Genomic DNA, 18,293 nt, shown 5'->3' with positions numbered 1-18,293 from the left:
CTTGGTTTTAGGATTAGGGTTAGAATTAGGTTATGGTTAGGGTGAGGGTAAGGGTTAAGGTTAGGCATTTAGTGGTGATGGTTAAGGTTAGGGTAAGGGGCTAGGGAATGCATTATGTCAATGACGGGTCCCCACAAAGATAGTGAAACGCACTGTGTGTGTGTGTGTGTGTGTGTGTGTGATGCGTATGTGTGTGTGTGTGTGTGTGTGTGTGATGCGTGTGTATGTGTGTGTGTGTGTGTGTGATGCGTGTGTGTGTGATGCGTGAGAGACGGAGGAGAGCAGGGAAAGGAAATGCAGCTCAACGAATACGCTGCGTGTTTTAAATAGTGTTTTAAAAAATAAAATTTGTTGAACGCAAGAAGCATGAAACAGCTTTAAGTGTCCTAGTAAGTCTGATAAATGTCCTCGAGTGATGTCACTTGAGTCAGCGTCGGTTGAAGACTACAAGTTAAAAAAGGTAAAAAAATAAATAATGTGGACGTGAGACCTTTTTGTAGCTCGCTGCTCGTCTCTGATCCAGGCTGCAGAAAACATAAGCTGCTACTAGCATAACGCAGTTGCATTGTGGGTAATGTAGGGGCCAGGTTTTTTTTCGTGTGTGTGTGTGTTCATTCATATTATCTTCTCTCTTTGCAGTTTGACGGTGTGTTCGTGGTGAGCGGCTCGTTGGACACTTCGATCAGAGTCTGGGATGCAGAGACAGGTAGAGACGCTGATTACGTTTGAGTTTTAACTAAATCTGAACCAGATGACAGCACAAACTGGTGTCATCAGAATAATTTAAAAAAATATTATAAGCACAAAGAAATTAGTGTTTTTAATTTTTTTATTTTAATTAGTATGAATTAATTTTTATAATTTATTTTTATATAATTAAAAACTATTTTTTTATTTTTATGAAATTAATTTTTTTTTTTTTTTTATTATTATTTTTATTTATTTTTTTAATTAATTATCTTTTTGTTTTTGTTTTTTAAGTGTGTTCTCCCTAAGTCATTATGCCGTTATGTTTATATGGAAAAGAAGAATGGCAATACCTTGTTTTGTTATCTCTGGAAATGATGCTTCACTGCACACTGTGGCTTTAATCGGCCTGAATCTGTTAAAAATAATCCCCGTTTATTCAAAGTGAACCCAGCTAACCTCTAACCTGTCCTGTCCAGGTGGGTGTGTGCACACGCTGACGGGCCACCAATCACTGACCAGCGGCATGGAGCTGCGAGACAACATCCTGGTGTCCGGGAACGCCGACTCCACGGTCCGAGTGTGGGACGTCCGCACGGGACAGTGTCTCCACACACTGCAAGGTGAGAGAGAGGGAGGGAGAGACGGACGGACAGAGAGACAGAGAGAGAGAGAGAGACGGACACAGAGAGAGGAAGAGGGAAATAGAGAGAGAGAGGGAGAGACAGAGAGGGAGAGACAGAGAGGGAGAGAGAGTGAGGGAGAGAGACGGCCGAGCCGGGGGAATGAGAGGGGGGAACTCCAAAGCAGGGGGGAATGAGAGAGGGAGAAACGCCAGAGCAGGGGGAATGAGAGGGGAAAACGCCAGAGCAGGGGGGAATGAGAGGGAGAAACGCCAGAGCAGGGGGAATGAGAGGGGGAAACGCCAGAGCAGGGGGAGGAGGGGGAAACGCCAGAGCAGGGGGAATGAGAGGGGAAAACGCCAGAGCAGGGGGGAATGAGAGGGGGAAACGCCAGAGCAGGGGGAATGAGAGAGGGAAAGGCCAGAGCAGGGGGGAAACGCCAGAGCAGGGGGAATGAGAGGGGGAAACGCCAGAGCAGGGGGGAATGAGAGGGGGAAACGCCAGAGCAGGGGGAATGAGAGGGGGAAACGCCAGAGCAGGAGGAATGAGAGGGGGAAACGCCAGAGCAGGGGGGAATGAGAGGGGGAAATGCCAGAACAGGAGGAATGAGAGGGGGAAATGTAGCAAAAGATATTAGTTTTCAAACCAAAACGTAGCGATGTAAATGTAGCCTACGTGAGGATTTGTAGACATCTGTGTGAGGAGGTCGGGGGTCACCGTGTGACGATGCATTTCCTTAAGGGCCCAACAAGCACCAGTCGGCGGTGACGTGCCTGCTGTTCTGCCGAGGTCTGGTTCTGTCCAGCTCCGACGACGGGACGGTCAAACTGTGGGACCTGAGGACGGGAGCCTGGCTGCGAGACGTGGTGGCGCTGCAGAGCCGGGGATCAGGTCAGGACCACCGCTCGCCTGTTACCGTTGTCTTAAAGGACACCTATTATATACCCAGGGTTCATACCTTTTGAATAAACCTGGAAAAGTTATGGAATTTCAAAAATGCAAATTTCAGGCCTGGAAAGGTTTTGGAAACATAAAAAGACCCAGAAAGTTCTGGAAAAGTCATGGAATTTTTTTTTAACACGGCATAATAATATGTGATTAATAAATGTATTTCACGTCGTCTTAACCTCACCGTTCTATTCGGGGCGCGATATTACGAATCCCACTATGAACAACAGAAATTGTCATTCATTTTATTGTTAAACCTCTGAGGGTAAACTTTAACACAGATTTTTATTCTTATTGTATAATGTCGACTGACATTTTCAGGAATACATAGTGATGGAAAATTGCCAAAAAGTCATGGGAAAGTCATGGAAAAAGTCATGGAAAAGTCATGAAATAGTCATGGAAAAGTCATCAAAAAGTCATGAAATAGTCATGGAAAAGTCATGAAATAGTCATCAAATAGTAATGGAAAAGTCATGAAATAGTCATGGAAAAGTCATCAAAAAGTCATGGAAAAGTCATGAAATAGTCATGGAAAAGTCATCAAAAAGTCATGGAAAAGTCATCAAAAAGTCATGGAAAAGTCATGAAATAGTCATGGAAAAGTCATCAAAAAGTCATGAAATAGTCATCAAAAAGTCATGAAATAGTCATCAAAGAGTCATGAAATAGTCATGGAAAAGTCATGAAATAGTCATCAAAAAGTCATGAAATAGTCATCAAAGAGTCATGGAAAAGTCATCAAAAAGTCATGAAATAGTCATCAAAAAGTCATGAAATAGTCATGGAAAAGTCATCAAAAAGTCATGAAATAGTCATGGAAAAGTCATCAAAAAGTCATGAAATAGTCATCAAAGAGTCATGAAATAGTCATGGAAAAGTCATCAAAAAGTCATGAAATAGTCATCAAAGAGTCATGAAATAGTCATGGAAAAGTCATCAAAAAGTCATGAAATAGTCATCAAAAAGTCATGAAATAGTCATCAAATAGTAATGGAAAAGTCATCAAAAAGTCATGAAATAGTCATGGAAAAGTCATCAAAAAGTCATGAAATAGTCATCAAAAAGTCATGAAATAGTCATCAAAGAGTCATGAAATAGTCATGGAAAAGTCATCAAAAAGTCATGAAATAGTCATCAAAAAGTCATGAAATAGTCATCAAAGAGTCATGAAATAGTCATGGAAAAGTCATCAAAAAGTCATGAAATAGTCATCAAAAAGTCATGAAATAGTCATGGAAAAGTCATGAAATAGTCATGGAAAAGTCATCAAAAAGTCATGAAATAGTCATCAAAAAGTCATGAAATAGTCATGGAAAAGTCATCAAAAAGTCATGAAATAGTCATCAAAGAGTCATGAAATAGTCATGGAAAAGTCATGAAATAGTCATCAAAGAGTCATGGAAAAGTCATCAAAAAGTCATGAAATAGTCATGGAAAAGTCATGAAATAGTCATGGAAAAGTCATCAAAAAGTCATGAAATAGTCATGAAATAGTCATCAAAAAGTCATGAAATAGTCATGGAAAAGTCATCAAGAAGTCATGAAATAGTCATGGAAAAGTCATCAAGAAGTCATGAAATAGTCATGGAAAAGTCATCAAAAAGTCATGGAAAAGTCATCAAAAAGTATTGGTTAAAATGCGTATGAACCCTGTATTATATACCGTTTTCAGGTTCATGCTTGTATTTTGTGTTTCTACTCGAACATGTTTACATGCTTTAAAGGTGCTGTAGGTAGGATTGTGAAGATCCAGGGCTCCAGGAAAAAACTGAACATCGACAACTTCTCAGTCCCTCCCCCGTTTCTGCTAAAGCCCAAAACGGTCTCCTAAACCCCTCCCCCCACAAGGGAGAATGAATGCGTGTGCACGAGCAGTGATTGACACGCAGTTAGACACTCCCCCTGGCCCTGATTCGTGCATCTGTACAGGGAGCGGTAGATTTTTTGCAAATCTCACTACAGGCTGTAGGTGGTGCCAGAGGAGCCGGTCAGTTTCAGCAAATATGACAGAAAGTTAGTTTTATAAGTCTTACCTACTGCACCTTTAATGTTCAAAAAACACTTCAGTGTTTCCCCTAGCTTTGAGGAAGACTTAGGTGTGCGTATTTGGCGGAGGATTTAGGCGTCATGCCTCAAGAAAATGTGCAATTTGCCCATACATTTTTGTCTCTTTTTGGTTATTTTTGTTTTCATTGGGATTGTTTGGGGTCTCTGTTGTTATTTGGTCTCTTTGTGCTAGATTTGAGTCTTTTTTTTTCCACATCATTTTGGACCGTTATCATCACCATATCTGTGTCTAAAACGTTGGAAAAGCTGGAGCAGATAATAAATAAATTACAGTAGAAGAGCTTCAAGACCAAACTTAAAGGAACACGCCGACTTATTGGGACTTTAGCTTATTCACCGTAACCCCCAGAGTTAGACAAGTCCATACATACCCTTCTCGTGTCCGTGTGTGTTGTAACGCTGTCTGACGGCTCCACCGGTAGCTTAGCTTAGCACAGATCCTGGAGGTAACCGGCTCCATCTAGCCTACTGCTCCCAATAAGTGACAAAATAACGCCAACATGTTCCTATTCGCATGATGTGATTTGCAGAGTCACAGCGTGTACAAATAACAAGGTCACATGAGACACAGCCGTCTTCTAACCGTAAACAAACTGGGAACTATATTCTCAGAAAGGCTTGCTGCAAAGCAAATCACTCCGCCCAAGTAGCAGAAGTAGCAGAGCTTCGCCTTTCTGAGAATATAGTTCCCAGTTTGTTTACGGTTAGAAGACGGCTGTGTCTCATGTTACGTTGTTATTTGTACACGCTGTGACTCTACAAATCACAACATGTAAATAGGAACATGTTGGCGTTATTTTGTCACTTATTGGGAGCAGTCGGCTAGTTGGAACCAGTTACCTCCAGGATCTGTGCTAAGCTAAGCTACCGGTGGAGCCGTCAGACAGCGTTACAGCACGCACGAACACGAGAAGGGTATGTATGGACTTGTCTAACTCTGGGGGTTACGGTGAATAAGCTAAAGTCCCAATAAGTCGGCGTGTTCCTTTAAAGCTAAAGAAGTCCAAACTACATTCATTTAGATCTGAGAAAAGTCTTTTAGTGACATTAATTCGGCTTAGTTGCTGCACCCAAACCTTATACTGTCAGAGAAAACCCTGTACTGTATTTTTCTCATACTGCCCATAGCTGCTGCTCCCGTTTCCCCCTCTGTTGCAGCACCTGTCTCTTTAAGACTGACAACAGAGATCTTACAGAAGTGAGAGGTCTCACTCTGTAGCTAAAACAGAGAGCTCAACACACAGGGTGAAAAGAGGAGCTGCAGCAATGTGCAGTACAACAAAAATATGGTGTTTTTTGAAAATTAAACCATGTAAACCTATTCTGATAGAACCTCTAAACATAATTATGAACCTGAAAATGAGCAGAATATGAACACTTTAAGTTTCATATCTTAAGTTTGTATTTTTATACATTTTATTTATCAGAACTTTAATATATTTTGATGTTCTTTTGTGACAATAAAACAAGTTTATTTCAAAACTGCATTATCATATTATTTTAGTAAGTATTCATAAATAACTAATGTTAGGGAAATCCGTTTATGTTTTGTTACGCGTTTCTGTATTTTCTTTTTAAATATATATTGGCTGATATATCGGAATATCGGATTTTTAAATCCTCATATATTTGTATCGATATCGGCCTTAAAAATCCGTTATCGGTCGGGCTCTAGTAACATCATAGTTTTGGCATCGTAATAGGTCTCCTTTAACCAATCGCACGTCTTTCTGTTCTCGACAGGTGGCGTCGTGTGGCGAATCCGAGCGTCAGACACTCGGCTGGTGTGCGCCGCCGGCAGCAGGAACGGGACGGAGGAAACCAAACTGCTGGTGCTGGACTTCGACCTGGACGACGGGAAGAAGGAGACGGACTGAGGAAGGAAGACAAAGACGCCATGAAAATACGTTTATTTTCTGACCAAAAGTCAGGGCTGGATCCAGTTCCTCAGACAGACAGACAGACAGACAGACAGAGACACACAGACAGACAGAGACAGACAGACAGACACACAGACAGAGAGACAGACACACAGACAGACAGAGAGACAGACAGACAGGTATGAATGTCCCAACAGTGTGTCCTGATTGGCTGACAGACATTACGAGGACACCTGGACGGACAAAACACGCTCCACAACCTGGATACCAAACGTTGGATTAATCCGAGGCTGAGATACAACAAGGAAACATGACATGGCGTCCGAATACGGGGGTGTGACGAATGTTTTTGACGGACCTAAACGTGGATGTACGTAAATGGCTTCTACGACAACTGTTGAATGTTTGGCGAACACACGGACACATACGTTAAGTCTCAGAGGAGAATTTAAAGAGAAAACGATGGATTTTTTAAGATGGACGGAGGGACTTTTTATTGCTGCTGAACCAACGAGAAACTCAACGCCGTTTAAACTAAAAATGTACCAAATCTGGAAGACCGGAGAAAACCTTTTGCGGCAGCGTAGACGGGCAGCGTTGCTGTGAATCAGTATTGTTTTCATGTTGTCACATTAGACCTTTTTTTTACCTTAGTTGCCAGTGAAGTTGCCCGTCTCCGTTACGGCTAAACAGTCTTCATGTGTTACGGCCCCGCAGTACTGTAACATACGTTTATGGCGCTGGAAACGCCGGCCGTAATCTCAACTGGTGAAACTGTAGAAGATGACTGAACCAGAAACCAACCAGTTCAATCCAGCCACGACCAGAGCCTCACATCTGCTGAACAAATCCTCGCTTTGATTCAAGCCGCCTGTTTTTAGAATATAAATAAAAAACATTGTTATAATCACTCAAAGCTGCTCGTCACCTCTCTAAAGAATGATTTATAAGCTCATAAAGCAAATCCTCAGCGTTTGTATTCCTGCCAGAAGTGAATGCAGAAAACGTGACGTTATTGTTAGTAACACGTGGTGCGCTGTTTCTGTATGGAAGCCCATTTCTGTCAATGTAATAGAAAAGAGATGAGAAATCTTCTCAAAGAAATTACTTTTGTCTTAGCTTCTCAAAATAATGAGAAACTTAAGTCGCTACTTTAAGAAGCTAACTCACTATTTTGAGAAGCTAACTCGAGAAGCTAACTCACTATTTTCAGAAGCTAACTGGAGAAGCTAAGTCACTATTTTGAGAAGCTAACTCACTATTTTGGAAGCTAAGTCACTATTTGGAGAAGCTAACTCACTATTTTGAGAAACTAACTCACTATTTGGAGAAGCTAAGTCACTATTTTGAGAAACAAAGTCACTATTTCGAGAAACTAAGTCACTATTTGGAGAAGCTAAGTCACTATTTGGAGAAGCTAAGTCACTATTTTGGAAGCTAAGTCACTATTTGGAGAAGCTAAGTCACTATTTTGAGAAGCTAAGTCACTATTTTGAGAAACAAAGTCACTATTTCGAGAAACAGTCACTATTTCGAGAAACTAAGTCACTATTTCGAGAAGCTAAGTCACTATTTTGAGAAACTAACTCTGTTTTAAGGTTTCTCGTTACAAAGACTTACAGGATTCTCTTTTTTCATCACAAGGCTAAATTTTCATCGTATTTTTTTCTTTTACTGGCATTAATGGACTTCCATATAACGATGTTCTCAGATCTGTAGTTTTGCTGAAACACTGAATTACTCAAACGCAACTAGTTTCACTCCGTCATCGAAATGTAAAATAACACTAATTTGCTGCCGACCTGCTTTATAGATTAAAGACTTTTTATAAACCTACAAATGTAAATTAAAATCAGAAAAACAGGTTTATTAAACCAGCTTCACTCTTAAACCTGCTTTTATTTTCACTCATTAACTCCCTTTTTTGTAACTGATTTCTGCTCAAATTTTGCTCAGAATTTAACTCTTAATTTAGCAGAAAACAAACCAAAACAAAGGCCATTAAATCTTACACACAACTGACCACTTTAATTATGATATTTAATCCTGACATTTCACTTTGAAAACCATCTGGATTTCTGTGATTTCTTAAATTTCCGGTAAAGGGTAATTTTAAAATTTTGCAAATTTCAAAATATACATACATAATTTTTTAGGGTTATATTTCACGATATTAGTTTTGTCTACATATCACAATTTAAAAACGCATAACATGAATATTAAAAATGTAATAATTTTGTCCTTTCTGTGCTTCCGTACGCCCGTTTAAATCTTGTTTTTTAAACCTAAATCTCAAAAAGCACTCGTGTTTCTCCTCAGCTTATGAAAAAAGTTGGAAAATATATATAAATGACTTGAAAACGACGACTCGTACCAGATATATTAATCCGATATATACAAGCTGCCGTTGCCAGGCAACCCCTGCAGAGATTTGGGTGGTGTTTCCCCGGCAACAGAGGGTATTTCAGGCGGGGCAGGGTTGAACTTTTTGTGCGGGTGTGAGGCTCTGCCGGTGCCATACTGTAAAATATTGTAAATACTGTAAAATAAAAAAGGTTGTAAATATGATCATGTTTTTATAAGAGAAAGTATTGAAAGAGGAGAGGATGGAGGGATGAATGTGGATTAATAAAGATGGGTTTTATAAAACCGCTGAGTCATTGGACGTGTTCATTCTCAAACATATCTGAAGCATTTTCATTTAATTTGCTGTTTTTTCATCTGTTTTTATGAACGGAAGCAATCAGCTAGAAGCAGGAAAAATCTTTAGATTCAACAGATATTTCATAGTTTACACCGTTCATAGTTCTCACCGTTCACCGTTCAGAGTTTACGCCGTTCACAGTTTACGCCGTTCACCGTTCATAGTTTACGCCGTTCAGAGTTTACACCGTTCACCGTTCAGAGTTTACACCGTTCATAGTTTACACCGTTCACCGTTCATAGTTTACGCCGTTCAGAGTTTACACCGTTCACAGTTTACGCCGTTCACAGTTTACGCCGTTCACAGTTTACGCCGTTCACAGTTTACGCCGTTCACAGTTTACGCCGTTCACCGTTCACGCCGTTCACCGTTCAGAGTTTACGCCGTTCAGTGTTTACGCCGTTCACAGTTTACGCCGTTCAGAGTTTACGCCGTTCAGAGTTTACGCCGTTCAGAGTTTACGCTGTTCACCGTTCAATGTTTACGTCGTTCAGTGTTTACGTCGTTCAGTGTTTACGTCGTTCACCGTTCACACCGTTCACCGTTCAGAGTTTACGCCGTTCACAGTTTACGCCGTTCACAGTTTACGCCGTTCACCGTTCAGTGTTTACGCCGTTCAGAGTTTACGCCGTTCAGAGTTTACGCCGTTCAGATTTTACGCCGTTCAGAGTTTACGCCGTTCAAAGTTTACGCCGTTCGGAGTTTACGCCGTTCGGAGTTTACGCCGTTCGGAGTTTACGCCGTTCGGAGTTTACGCCGTTCAGAGTTTACGCCGTTCGGAGTTTACGCCGTTCGGAGTTTACGCCGTTCGGAGTTTACGCCGTTCGGAGTTTACGCCGTTCGGAGTTTACGCCGTTCGGAGTTTACGCCGTTCGGAGTTTACGCCGTTCACAGTTTACGCCGTTCGGAGTTTACGCCGTTCAGAGAATGTTTAATCTATGCAGAGAAGATCAGACGAAGAAGAAAGTTTCCAATATTATAATATTTCAGAGTGAAGCTGTCTGCAGAATACAAGTTCAAAAGAAAAAGCTAACTCCCTGCTGTGTGTGTGTGTGTGTGTGTGTGTGTGTGTGTGTGTGTGTGTGTGTGTGTGTGTGTGTGTGTGTGTGTAGTGAGACGCACTATGTGTGAACCTGTGTGTGTGTGTGAGAACCTGTGTGTGTCTGTGTGTGTGTGTGTGTGTGTGTGTTTGTGTTCGTGCTGTTTGGCCCAGAAACTGATGGGGAGGTTGCCATGGCAACCAAGCCGGAGGGCAGTGTGACTTCACGTCAAGATTATTTTTTTTTTTCCAGACAAAAACCTGCAGAGGAGCAGAGAGGTTCATGGTGTTTTATTTCTGACAGAGGTGGAGGAAGTATTCAGGTCCTTTACTGCAGTAAAAGTACAAATACTGTTAAAATACTCTACGCAAGTAAAAAAAAAAAACTGCTTTGAAAATGTTCCTCAGGTCAAAGTCTGTCAGTATAATCAGGAAAATATACTTAACGGATTAAAAGAAAATGTATTCAGTACAGATGCCAAATAGGAAAGGAAGGAAGGAAAGGAAAGGAAAGGACGAGGAAGGAATGAAGGAAGGAAGGAAGGAAGGAAAGGACGAGGAAGGAAAGGACGAGGAAGGAAGGAAGGAAGGAAAGGACGAGAAAGGAAGGAAGGGAAGGAAAGGACGAGGAAGGAAGGGAAGGACAAGGAAGGAAGGAAGGGAAGGACGAGAAAGGAAGGAAGGAAAGGACGAGAAAGGAAGGAAGGAAAGGACGAGGAAGGAAGGAAGGGAAGGGCGAGGAAGTAAGGAAGGAAGGGAAGGAAGGAAAGGACGAGGAAGGAAGGAAGGGAAGGGCGAGGAAGGAAGGAAGGGAAGGACGAGAAAGGAAGGAAGGAAGGAAGGAAGGAAAGGAAGGAAAGGACGAGGAAGGAAGGAAGGAAGGAAGGAAGGAGGGGACGAGGAAGGAAGGAAGGAAAGGAAGGAAGGAAGGAAGGAGGGGACGAGGAAGGAAGGAAGGAAGGAAGGAAGGAAGGGACGAGGAAGGAAGGAAGGAAAGGACGAGGAAGGAAGGAAAGGGAACCCCCCACCCATCCACCGTCCCTCTCTTTCAATTCAAATGAACTTTATTGAAATACTATATATAATTCTGAAATGGTTTATTCTGCATTAATACTTTAGTACTTCAGTAAAGTTTTGAGTGTAGGACTTGAACATATATATGTAGTATTATTTATTATTTAGAGACGCACAGAGACACACACACGCACAGACACACACACACGCACAGACACACACAGACATACAGACACACACACACACACACATATTAGACACACACACACACACACAGACACACACAGACGCACAGACATACAGACAGACGCACAGACACACACACAGACGCACAGAGACACACACACAGACATACAGACACACACAGACACACACAGACACACACAGACACACACACAGAGACATACAGACACACACAGAGACAGACACACACACAGAGACCAATGAGTTTGAGTTAGAAGAAATAACAAATAGCATATTTTGTCTTTACGCATACCTTACAAGGGTTAAGTACTAGAGTATAGTACTTCCTCCTGTACTCTCCAGGTGTGTGTGTGTGTGTGTGTGTGTGTGTGTGTGTGTGTGTGTGTGTGTGTGTGTGTGTTTGGCTCCCTCTGGTGCTCGGAAGCTTTGTTCACTTCTCAACTTCGACTGATTGTTCTTGTTTTCTTGGAACATCTCACGTAGCTCTTTAAACCATTTTTTTGGTTTCATTCATTAACAGAGTCACACTGCGGCGGCGGCCATGTTGCTCAGAAACAAGTTTAATTCAACGTTCACAAACAGTCAAAGAAAACAGCGACAAAAATGTTGGAAAAACTTCAGACAGACGTTGAAAAAAAAACCGACAAAAACTGGTCTGCGGCGTCTGGCTCGCCCAGTGAGAGCGTGCGCCCCATGTGGGCTGAGTCCTTTGCAGCGGCGCGGGTTCGAGTCTGACCTGCTGCCCTTTGCTGCGTGTTGTCCCCCATCTCCCTCCCCCTTTCATGTCTATCCACTCTCACTTCATAATGGAGGGAAAGGCCCCCCAAAAAAAGTGACAAAAACTAGGTAGGCCAAAATGTCTTGTGGATCTAAGGGCCCTGACCCACCAACCAGACGGCCGACCGTCGGCAGTAAAGCCAGTCGGACTGATCAGTCGGGTCCCCGAGGTCCAAAAAGTGCCTCAGAACACACTGAGGAGACGCCGACTTGAGCGTACGCTCTACACGTGCGCGAAACGTAATACGTCTCCGTAGCAGCAGGTGGTGCTGCTCTGTATTGTTTCCATTAACAGTCTGATTATTTCCCAGAAAATGAAAACCGGCAGCTGATTGGACGAACGCGTCACGTGGGTCTTTTTTCTCCGGAAATTCCAAGGGGGTAAGCCTCTCCTCGGACCGCGAATCTATGGCGCCATTTTAATGCTACAAAGCGATCACCTCCCGTTAGCATCCCATTGACTCCCATTCATTTTGACGTCACTTTGACAGCGAATAACTTTACATCTGAAGAGTTTAGACTCTATTTGTCCGTTGTTTATTTCTAAAGAAACACGACAATGTATAAAAGGCTCCATTACCTTGTACCTCACGTTATGGCTCCGTAGCAGACGTTTTTATAAAAACAGGCTAACGATTGGGTCATAACCACGAGACTTACTGTCTCATAGTAGAGGAATTACCGTATAGTACAGGAGAAGCTCTCAGGCAGTTTGGACTTACATTAGCTGTGTTGTAGTAGTTGTAGTGCTGTCTAGTAGGCTACTTGATTGCCAACGTTAGCTCAAAACGCCATTAGCATCTTGTAGGCTACTTGTCGCAAAGTGACGCATGCGCAACTCACATCTGCACTCGACTCACATCGGGTAGTGACAAGTTCAATAACAGAAGCTGTTTCTCAATGTCAAGGAAGGATCCTTCGAAGCCAGAATTTCGAGGATGCTACGTCATCAACGTCCGTCGAAGGACTGTTCCAATGTTGAGGATCCTCCGAATTCCACCAAGGATGCATATGTGTATCCTTCGCGCTCCCATATTACCCACAATCCTATGCGCGCGACTTTACCGGCTTGTTAAAAAAAATTAAATGGCGGACCTAAGCAGGGGGTTGGAGCGTCATCGCTGACGACGAAATAATCATTTAACTGTAAGTATCTTTAGTGTTTGTCGTACATGTGTTATCACCGTTAATGTGTTACATCAATGTAAAGCTAAACGCGTTAATGCTGGTACTAACTGCTCTAGTAATTAGGTAGATACACCCCGAGCTAACGTTAGCTAACCGAAACTATCATTTAACATGCTAGGCTGTTAGCTAGCTAGGTTGCTGTCTTTTTGTGCCATTTGTGTTTTTAAAGTTTAAAATCCGGTGGCATTTTAATCTCTTTTATATGTTGTTACGCTATATGGGTAACGTTAGCAGAGATTTAGAAATGTGTGTGTTTATCAGTTGTAACTGCAGGATGGGAGCTAACGCTGCACCTTGTTAACTTCACTAGCAACGTTAAATCAGTAGTTTCCCATGTAAAAAGTATAACGTTGCATATAACGTTACGTTATAACATTCATAACGGTAAACGTCTTTTTCTTGTGTTTGCTGTCTTTTAACAGGGACAAACGAAGGCGGTCACTGATGATGGGAAAGCAAAAGACAAGCAGGGAGACTGGCCAAAGACAGACGTTGAATATATTATTTGCATTCTGAAAATAAATGCATTAAATTAACTGGTTTGTCTGTGTCATTACGTTTTTGGGTGTGTATATAATATAAACTGTTTTTCAGTGTCTATTTCTGACTGAATAATTAGTGTGAACTGAAGGCGGGGAAACATTTTCAATGACGCAAGCACGCAATGACGTGCACTTGCTAGCCTGTTCCATTGTACATGTTCTCCGAATGCTAAGGAGGAGCCTGGCCTAGCCTCTGAATGCTAAGGAGGAGCCTGGCCTAGCCTCTGAAAGCTAAGGAGGAGCCTGGCCTAGCCTCTGAATGCTAAGGAGGAGCCTGGCCTAGCCTCTGAAAGCTAAGGAGGAGCCTGGCCTAGCCTCTGAAAGCTAAGGAGGAGCCTGGCCTAGCCTCTGAATGCTAAGGAGGAGCCTGGCCTAGCCTCTGAAGGCTAAGGAGGAGCCTGGCCTAGCCTCTGAATGCTAAGGAGGAGCCTGGCCTAGCCTCTGAAGGCTAAGGAGGAGCCTGGCCTAGCCTCTGAATGCTAAGGAGGAGCCTGGCCTAGCCTCTGAATGCTAAGGAGGAGCCTGGCCTAGCCTCTGAAAGCTAAGGAGGAGCCTGGCCTAGCCTCTGAAAGCTAAGGAGGAGCCTGGCCTAGCCTCTGAATGCTAAGGAGGAGCCTGGCCTAGCCTCTGAAGGCTAAGGAGGAGCCTGGCCTAGCCTCTGAATGCTAAGGAGGAGCCTGGCCTAGCCTCTGAAGGCTAAGGAGGAGCCTGGCCTAGCCTCTGAATGCTAAGGAGGAGCCTGGCCTAGCCTCTGAAAGCTAAGGAGGAGCCTGGCCTAGCCTCTGAAAGCTAAGGAGGAGCCTGGCCTAGCCTCTGAAAGCTAAGGAGGAGCCTGGCCTAGCCTCTGAAAGCTAAGAGACCTGGCCTAGCCTCTGAAAGCTAAGGAGGAGCCTGGCCTAGCCTCTGAAAGCTAAGGAGGAGCCTGGCCTAGCCTCTGAAGGATCCTTCCTTGGAAGGACTAGTCCTACCAAGGAAGGATCCTTGGCCATGTTGCTCAGGAACATTTAATTCATGGTCACCAACAGATCCACAACAGGATGAGAAACATTTAATCAACGGTCACCAACGGATTCACAACAGGCCGAGAAACATTTAAACAACGGTCACCAACGGATCCACAACAGGCTGTTGCAGCCAGTTTGGCTTCTCAATGAACTCAGACGTAAACAGACCATTCACCTGCCACCAGATCCACGTTGTCGGGTCGTTTTCTCCCCAAAAAGCTGCCGGAGTTGAACTCACAACAACTGTCACAACATATTAACGTACGCTGTCCCATTTTAACGTCTTTAAATATGGTTATATTCAATATTGGCAACTTTATTTAAAAAAAAAACACAAACAAACAAACATTACTTTATTTTAAACTCCCTTAAAGGGACAGTTTGGGTGTTTTTAGGGCGAGGTTGTCTGAGCTCCGGCTCCGTAGTCCGTGTGTTGGCGTTTTATTGGCGAGCGTTCCCGGAGCCCGCGGGACGCCGCGCTGCGGTCCAGATCACCTGATGGTGCGGTACATCATGAAGTCGACCGTGGTGCATCGTGGGAACTTCCCGATGGAGCTCTCCTCCACGGGCGTGTAGACTTTGATCTGCCGCATGTGCGTGTCCCGGCCGTTCTGGTGGTTGGCCAGCACCGCGATCTGGATCATGAAGGTGCTGATTGGCTCGTTGGTCCGCTAACGCAACGACAACAACAACAACACACATACACTTTAGTCACTGGGGGGGGGTGTGTGTGTGTGTGTGTGTGTGTGTGCGTTTTGTATGAGACGGACCCAAAGACGTGAGTTAGTCACCTGATTCATCAGAGAGATGTGAATCCAACCGCTGGGCTCCACCATCTCCAACTGCTGCAGAGAGGAAGAGGAAGAGGAGGAGGAGGAGGAGGAGGAAAAGGAAAACGGAAGCACGTAAGTTTATTTATATACAACTTTTCACAGATAAAAAAAATCACAAAGGTCTTTACAATAAACTGGAATACGATCAATAGAAGACATATGAATTAGAGCCCGACCGATTAAGGATTTTTAAAGGAACACGCCGACTTATTGGGACTTTAGCTTATTCACCGTAACCCCCAGAGTTAGACAAGTCCATACATACCCTTCTCATCTCCGTGCGTTCTGTAAGGCTGTCTGACGGCTCCAGCGGCATCAGCCCATCACAGTACATGCAGGTGAATGGTTCCAGTAATCCTACTGCTCCCAATAAGTGACAAAATAACACCAACATGTTCCTATTTACATGATGTGATTTGTAGAGTCACAGCGTGTACAAATAACAACGTAACATGAGACACAGCCGTCTTCTAACCGTAAACAAACTGGGAACTATATTCTCAGAAAGGCTTGCTGCAAAGCAAATCATTCCGCCCAAGTACTGTATTCTTCCGCCTGAGAATATAGTTCCCGGTTTGTTTACGGTTAGAAGACGGCTGTGTCTCATGTTACCTTGTTATTTGTACACGCTGTGACTCTACAAATCACAACATGTAAATAGGAACATGTTGGCGTTATTTTGTCACTTATTGGGAGCAGTAGGATTACTGGAACCATTCACCTGCATGTACTGTGATGGGCTGATGCCGCTGGAGCCGTCAGACAGCCTTACAGAACGCACGGAGATGAGAAGGGTATGTATGGACTTGTCTAACTCTGGGGGTTACGGTGAATAAGCTAAAGTCCCAATAAGTCGGCGTGTTCCTTTAAGGCCGATATTGATACAAATATTTGGTGATTTAAAAATCCGATATATATATATATATATATATATATATATATATATAATATATATATATATATATATATATATATATATATATAAAAACATTGGGTTGTGGGACCGATACTTTGATAAAGAGCTGTTTACCCGGATCTCCTGCAAATTGTGGAAGTTGTTTCCCACTCTGACGGAGATCTTGCTGGGCGTGTAGCTCTCGTCTGATTTATAGTCAGCGTAAATACACAGCATCTTCACGGTCGTCCTCCTCCTGAACAAAACAAAATCAGAACAACGTAAACACAGACGGAGAGGTGACGGATTATTAGCAAAACACAAACCTACGTTAAAAACAATATCAAAACACAGTCTACAGTAGGGCTGGGTATCGCTCAAACTTTTCCGATACCAATACCGTGACTTTGATACTGGTTCCTGAACGATACCAGTTTTATAAAATCTTTTTTAAAACGTGTCAGTTCCTACTACGTGAGCGGAGAGCCCCTTTCTCTGAGTTTGTCCTGTGATTCTCGGCAGGCCGAGCGTTACCTGAACTGGATGTTGACTAGATGGGGCTGGGATCCGTCTGACTGCCAGTACGTCTCCAGGTTATCGTCCCTCAGCTGATCTACTCCGAAACCTGGCCACGTGCGGAGGAACAGAGTTCAGATAACATCAGATAACATCAGACACACACACACACACACACACACACACACACACACACACACACACACACACACACAGAGCATTAGGTTTGGGTCTGACCGGGTTTACAGGAGGAGAGGGACCACACCGCCTGGGAACCGATCTCCCGGACCGTCCCAGTTCGCTCCAGCTGCTTTGGATCGGCGCCGGGTGGCGTCTTGCTCGGGGTGGCCATCTTTTAAACCACGGAGAAAAGGCAAAAACACAAGTTCAGCAAACACAATCCGGCATTTTCTCAGAACTGAGCAACATGAACGCCAAACTCCCTTTAAAATTCTATAATTTTGACGTTTGCTTGAATTTTAAAAGATGTAAATGTATGACAGAGTCAGACTGAGAGCTTATAAGACACTAGTGGATCCTTAGCTGAAATTCGGCAAATAAGTGGCACATCTAGTGGCATCCTATTTACCTAACAGTTACATTTTGGGCCAAATTTGTGGTTAATATAATCACGGCTATTTGAAGGAGAGGGTGTGATACGTCAAACTGAATTAAAAAGTGGACCACAACGTTGCAATAATAAGTTGTTAGTTATTTTATCCATGCATGCAATGTTTCAGAAGTCAATAACGCAATGCCAAACTCCCTTCAAATTTTAAACATTTTGACGTTTATTTGTACATTAAATATATTAAGTAATGCCAGAATCTGAGTAAAGAGCATAAGGGTTTCAAAAGGTACTTTTTTGGGAAATTCGGCATACAAGTTGACACATCTGGTAGCATCTTATTTATAGAAAATGTGCATTAAGTGCCAAATTTATGGTAAATACAATCGTGGCTATTTCAAGGATGGAAGCTCTGTGAATATCAAAACGCAGTGATAAACTATTTTTAAAAGTGGACCACTACGTTTTAATAATAGGTCGTTAGTTGTTTTCTAAAATTCATGCAATATCAATATGCGAGTAAACATTTAACGAACGTTTTAACGCAGTTTAGTGGTGAGCTCTGGTTAGCTGTTAGCAGCTAATTTTCCTCGACTGTTAGACCGTCTCAAAGCCACTAAAACTTAGTTTACCATATAAATATGAGTAACACGTACGAGTAGGGGTAGTACAAGTCTCCAATACTGTGTGTCAGTGCATCAGATGAGGCCGCTGGACACAATTAAAGTTCAAATCCGCTTTGTTATGCTGCAGCCACTTCGAATCTCCCACTTTTGTGAGTCGCTTTCAAGTTACGTCACC

General features: G+C 43.0%; 3 protein-coding genes across 3 annotated transcripts in view; 2 read left to right on the top strand and 1 right to left on the bottom strand.

Moving 5' to 3' along the window:
* LOC116061817 (F-box/WD repeat-containing protein 7-like) overlaps positions 1–7,304 on the top strand; it is a 29,413-nt gene extending 22,109 nt beyond the window's left edge. Inside the window, exons 10-14 of the mRNA XM_035993843.1 lie at positions 640–706; positions 1,167–1,310; positions 2,052–2,201; positions 6,072–6,188; positions 6,316–7,304. Coding sequence (XP_035849736.1) covers positions 640–706; positions 1,167–1,310; positions 2,052–2,201; positions 6,072–6,188; positions 6,316–6,491 — 654 coding nt within the window. The 3' untranslated portion in view covers positions 6,492–7,304. The remainder of the gene's footprint in view (positions 1–639; positions 707–1,166; positions 1,311–2,051; positions 2,202–6,071; positions 6,189–6,315) is intronic.
* Positions 1–18,293, top strand: part of LOC116064546 (zinc finger protein 239-like) — a 914,372-nt gene that overhangs the window by 513,443 nt on the left and 382,636 nt on the right. The gene's annotated exons all lie outside the window — the stretch shown is intronic.
* Positions 14,918–18,291, bottom strand: anapc10 (anaphase promoting complex subunit 10). Its single transcript, XM_031316177.2, has 6 exons — positions 18,149–18,291; positions 17,162–17,276; positions 16,943–17,033; positions 16,544–16,664; positions 15,472–15,525; positions 14,918–15,351 (listed from the first exon to the last, which is right to left on the bottom strand). Exons 2-6 carry the CDS (start codon positions 17,274–17,276, stop codon positions 15,172–15,174), a joined length of 561 nt encoding a protein of 186 aa, XP_031172037.1. The 5' UTR covers positions 18,149–18,291; the 3' UTR covers positions 14,918–15,171.

The sequence above is a fragment of the Sander lucioperca genome, chromosome 17 (assembly GCF_008315115.2).
Source record: "Sander lucioperca isolate FBNREF2018 chromosome 17, SLUC_FBN_1.2, whole genome shotgun sequence".
Lineage (NCBI taxonomy): Eukaryota > Metazoa > Chordata > Actinopteri > Perciformes > Percidae > Sander > Sander lucioperca.
This window is presented reverse-complemented; position numbering and strand designations above follow the sequence as displayed.

Coding starts and splice junctions, on each gene's coding strand:
- anapc10 (XM_031316177.2), bottom strand. CDS start 17,276: ATGGCCACCCCGAGCAAGACGCCACCCGGCGCCGATCCAAAGCAGCTG. Junction 17,034..17,161: donor CCTCTCCTCCTGTAAACCCG/GTCAGACCCAAA, acceptor GCACGTGGCCAG/GTTTCGGAGTAGATCAGCTG. Junction 15,352..15,471: donor ACATCTCTCTGATGAATCAG/GTGACTAACTCA, acceptor TCGTTGCGTTAG/CGGACCAACGAGCCAATCAG.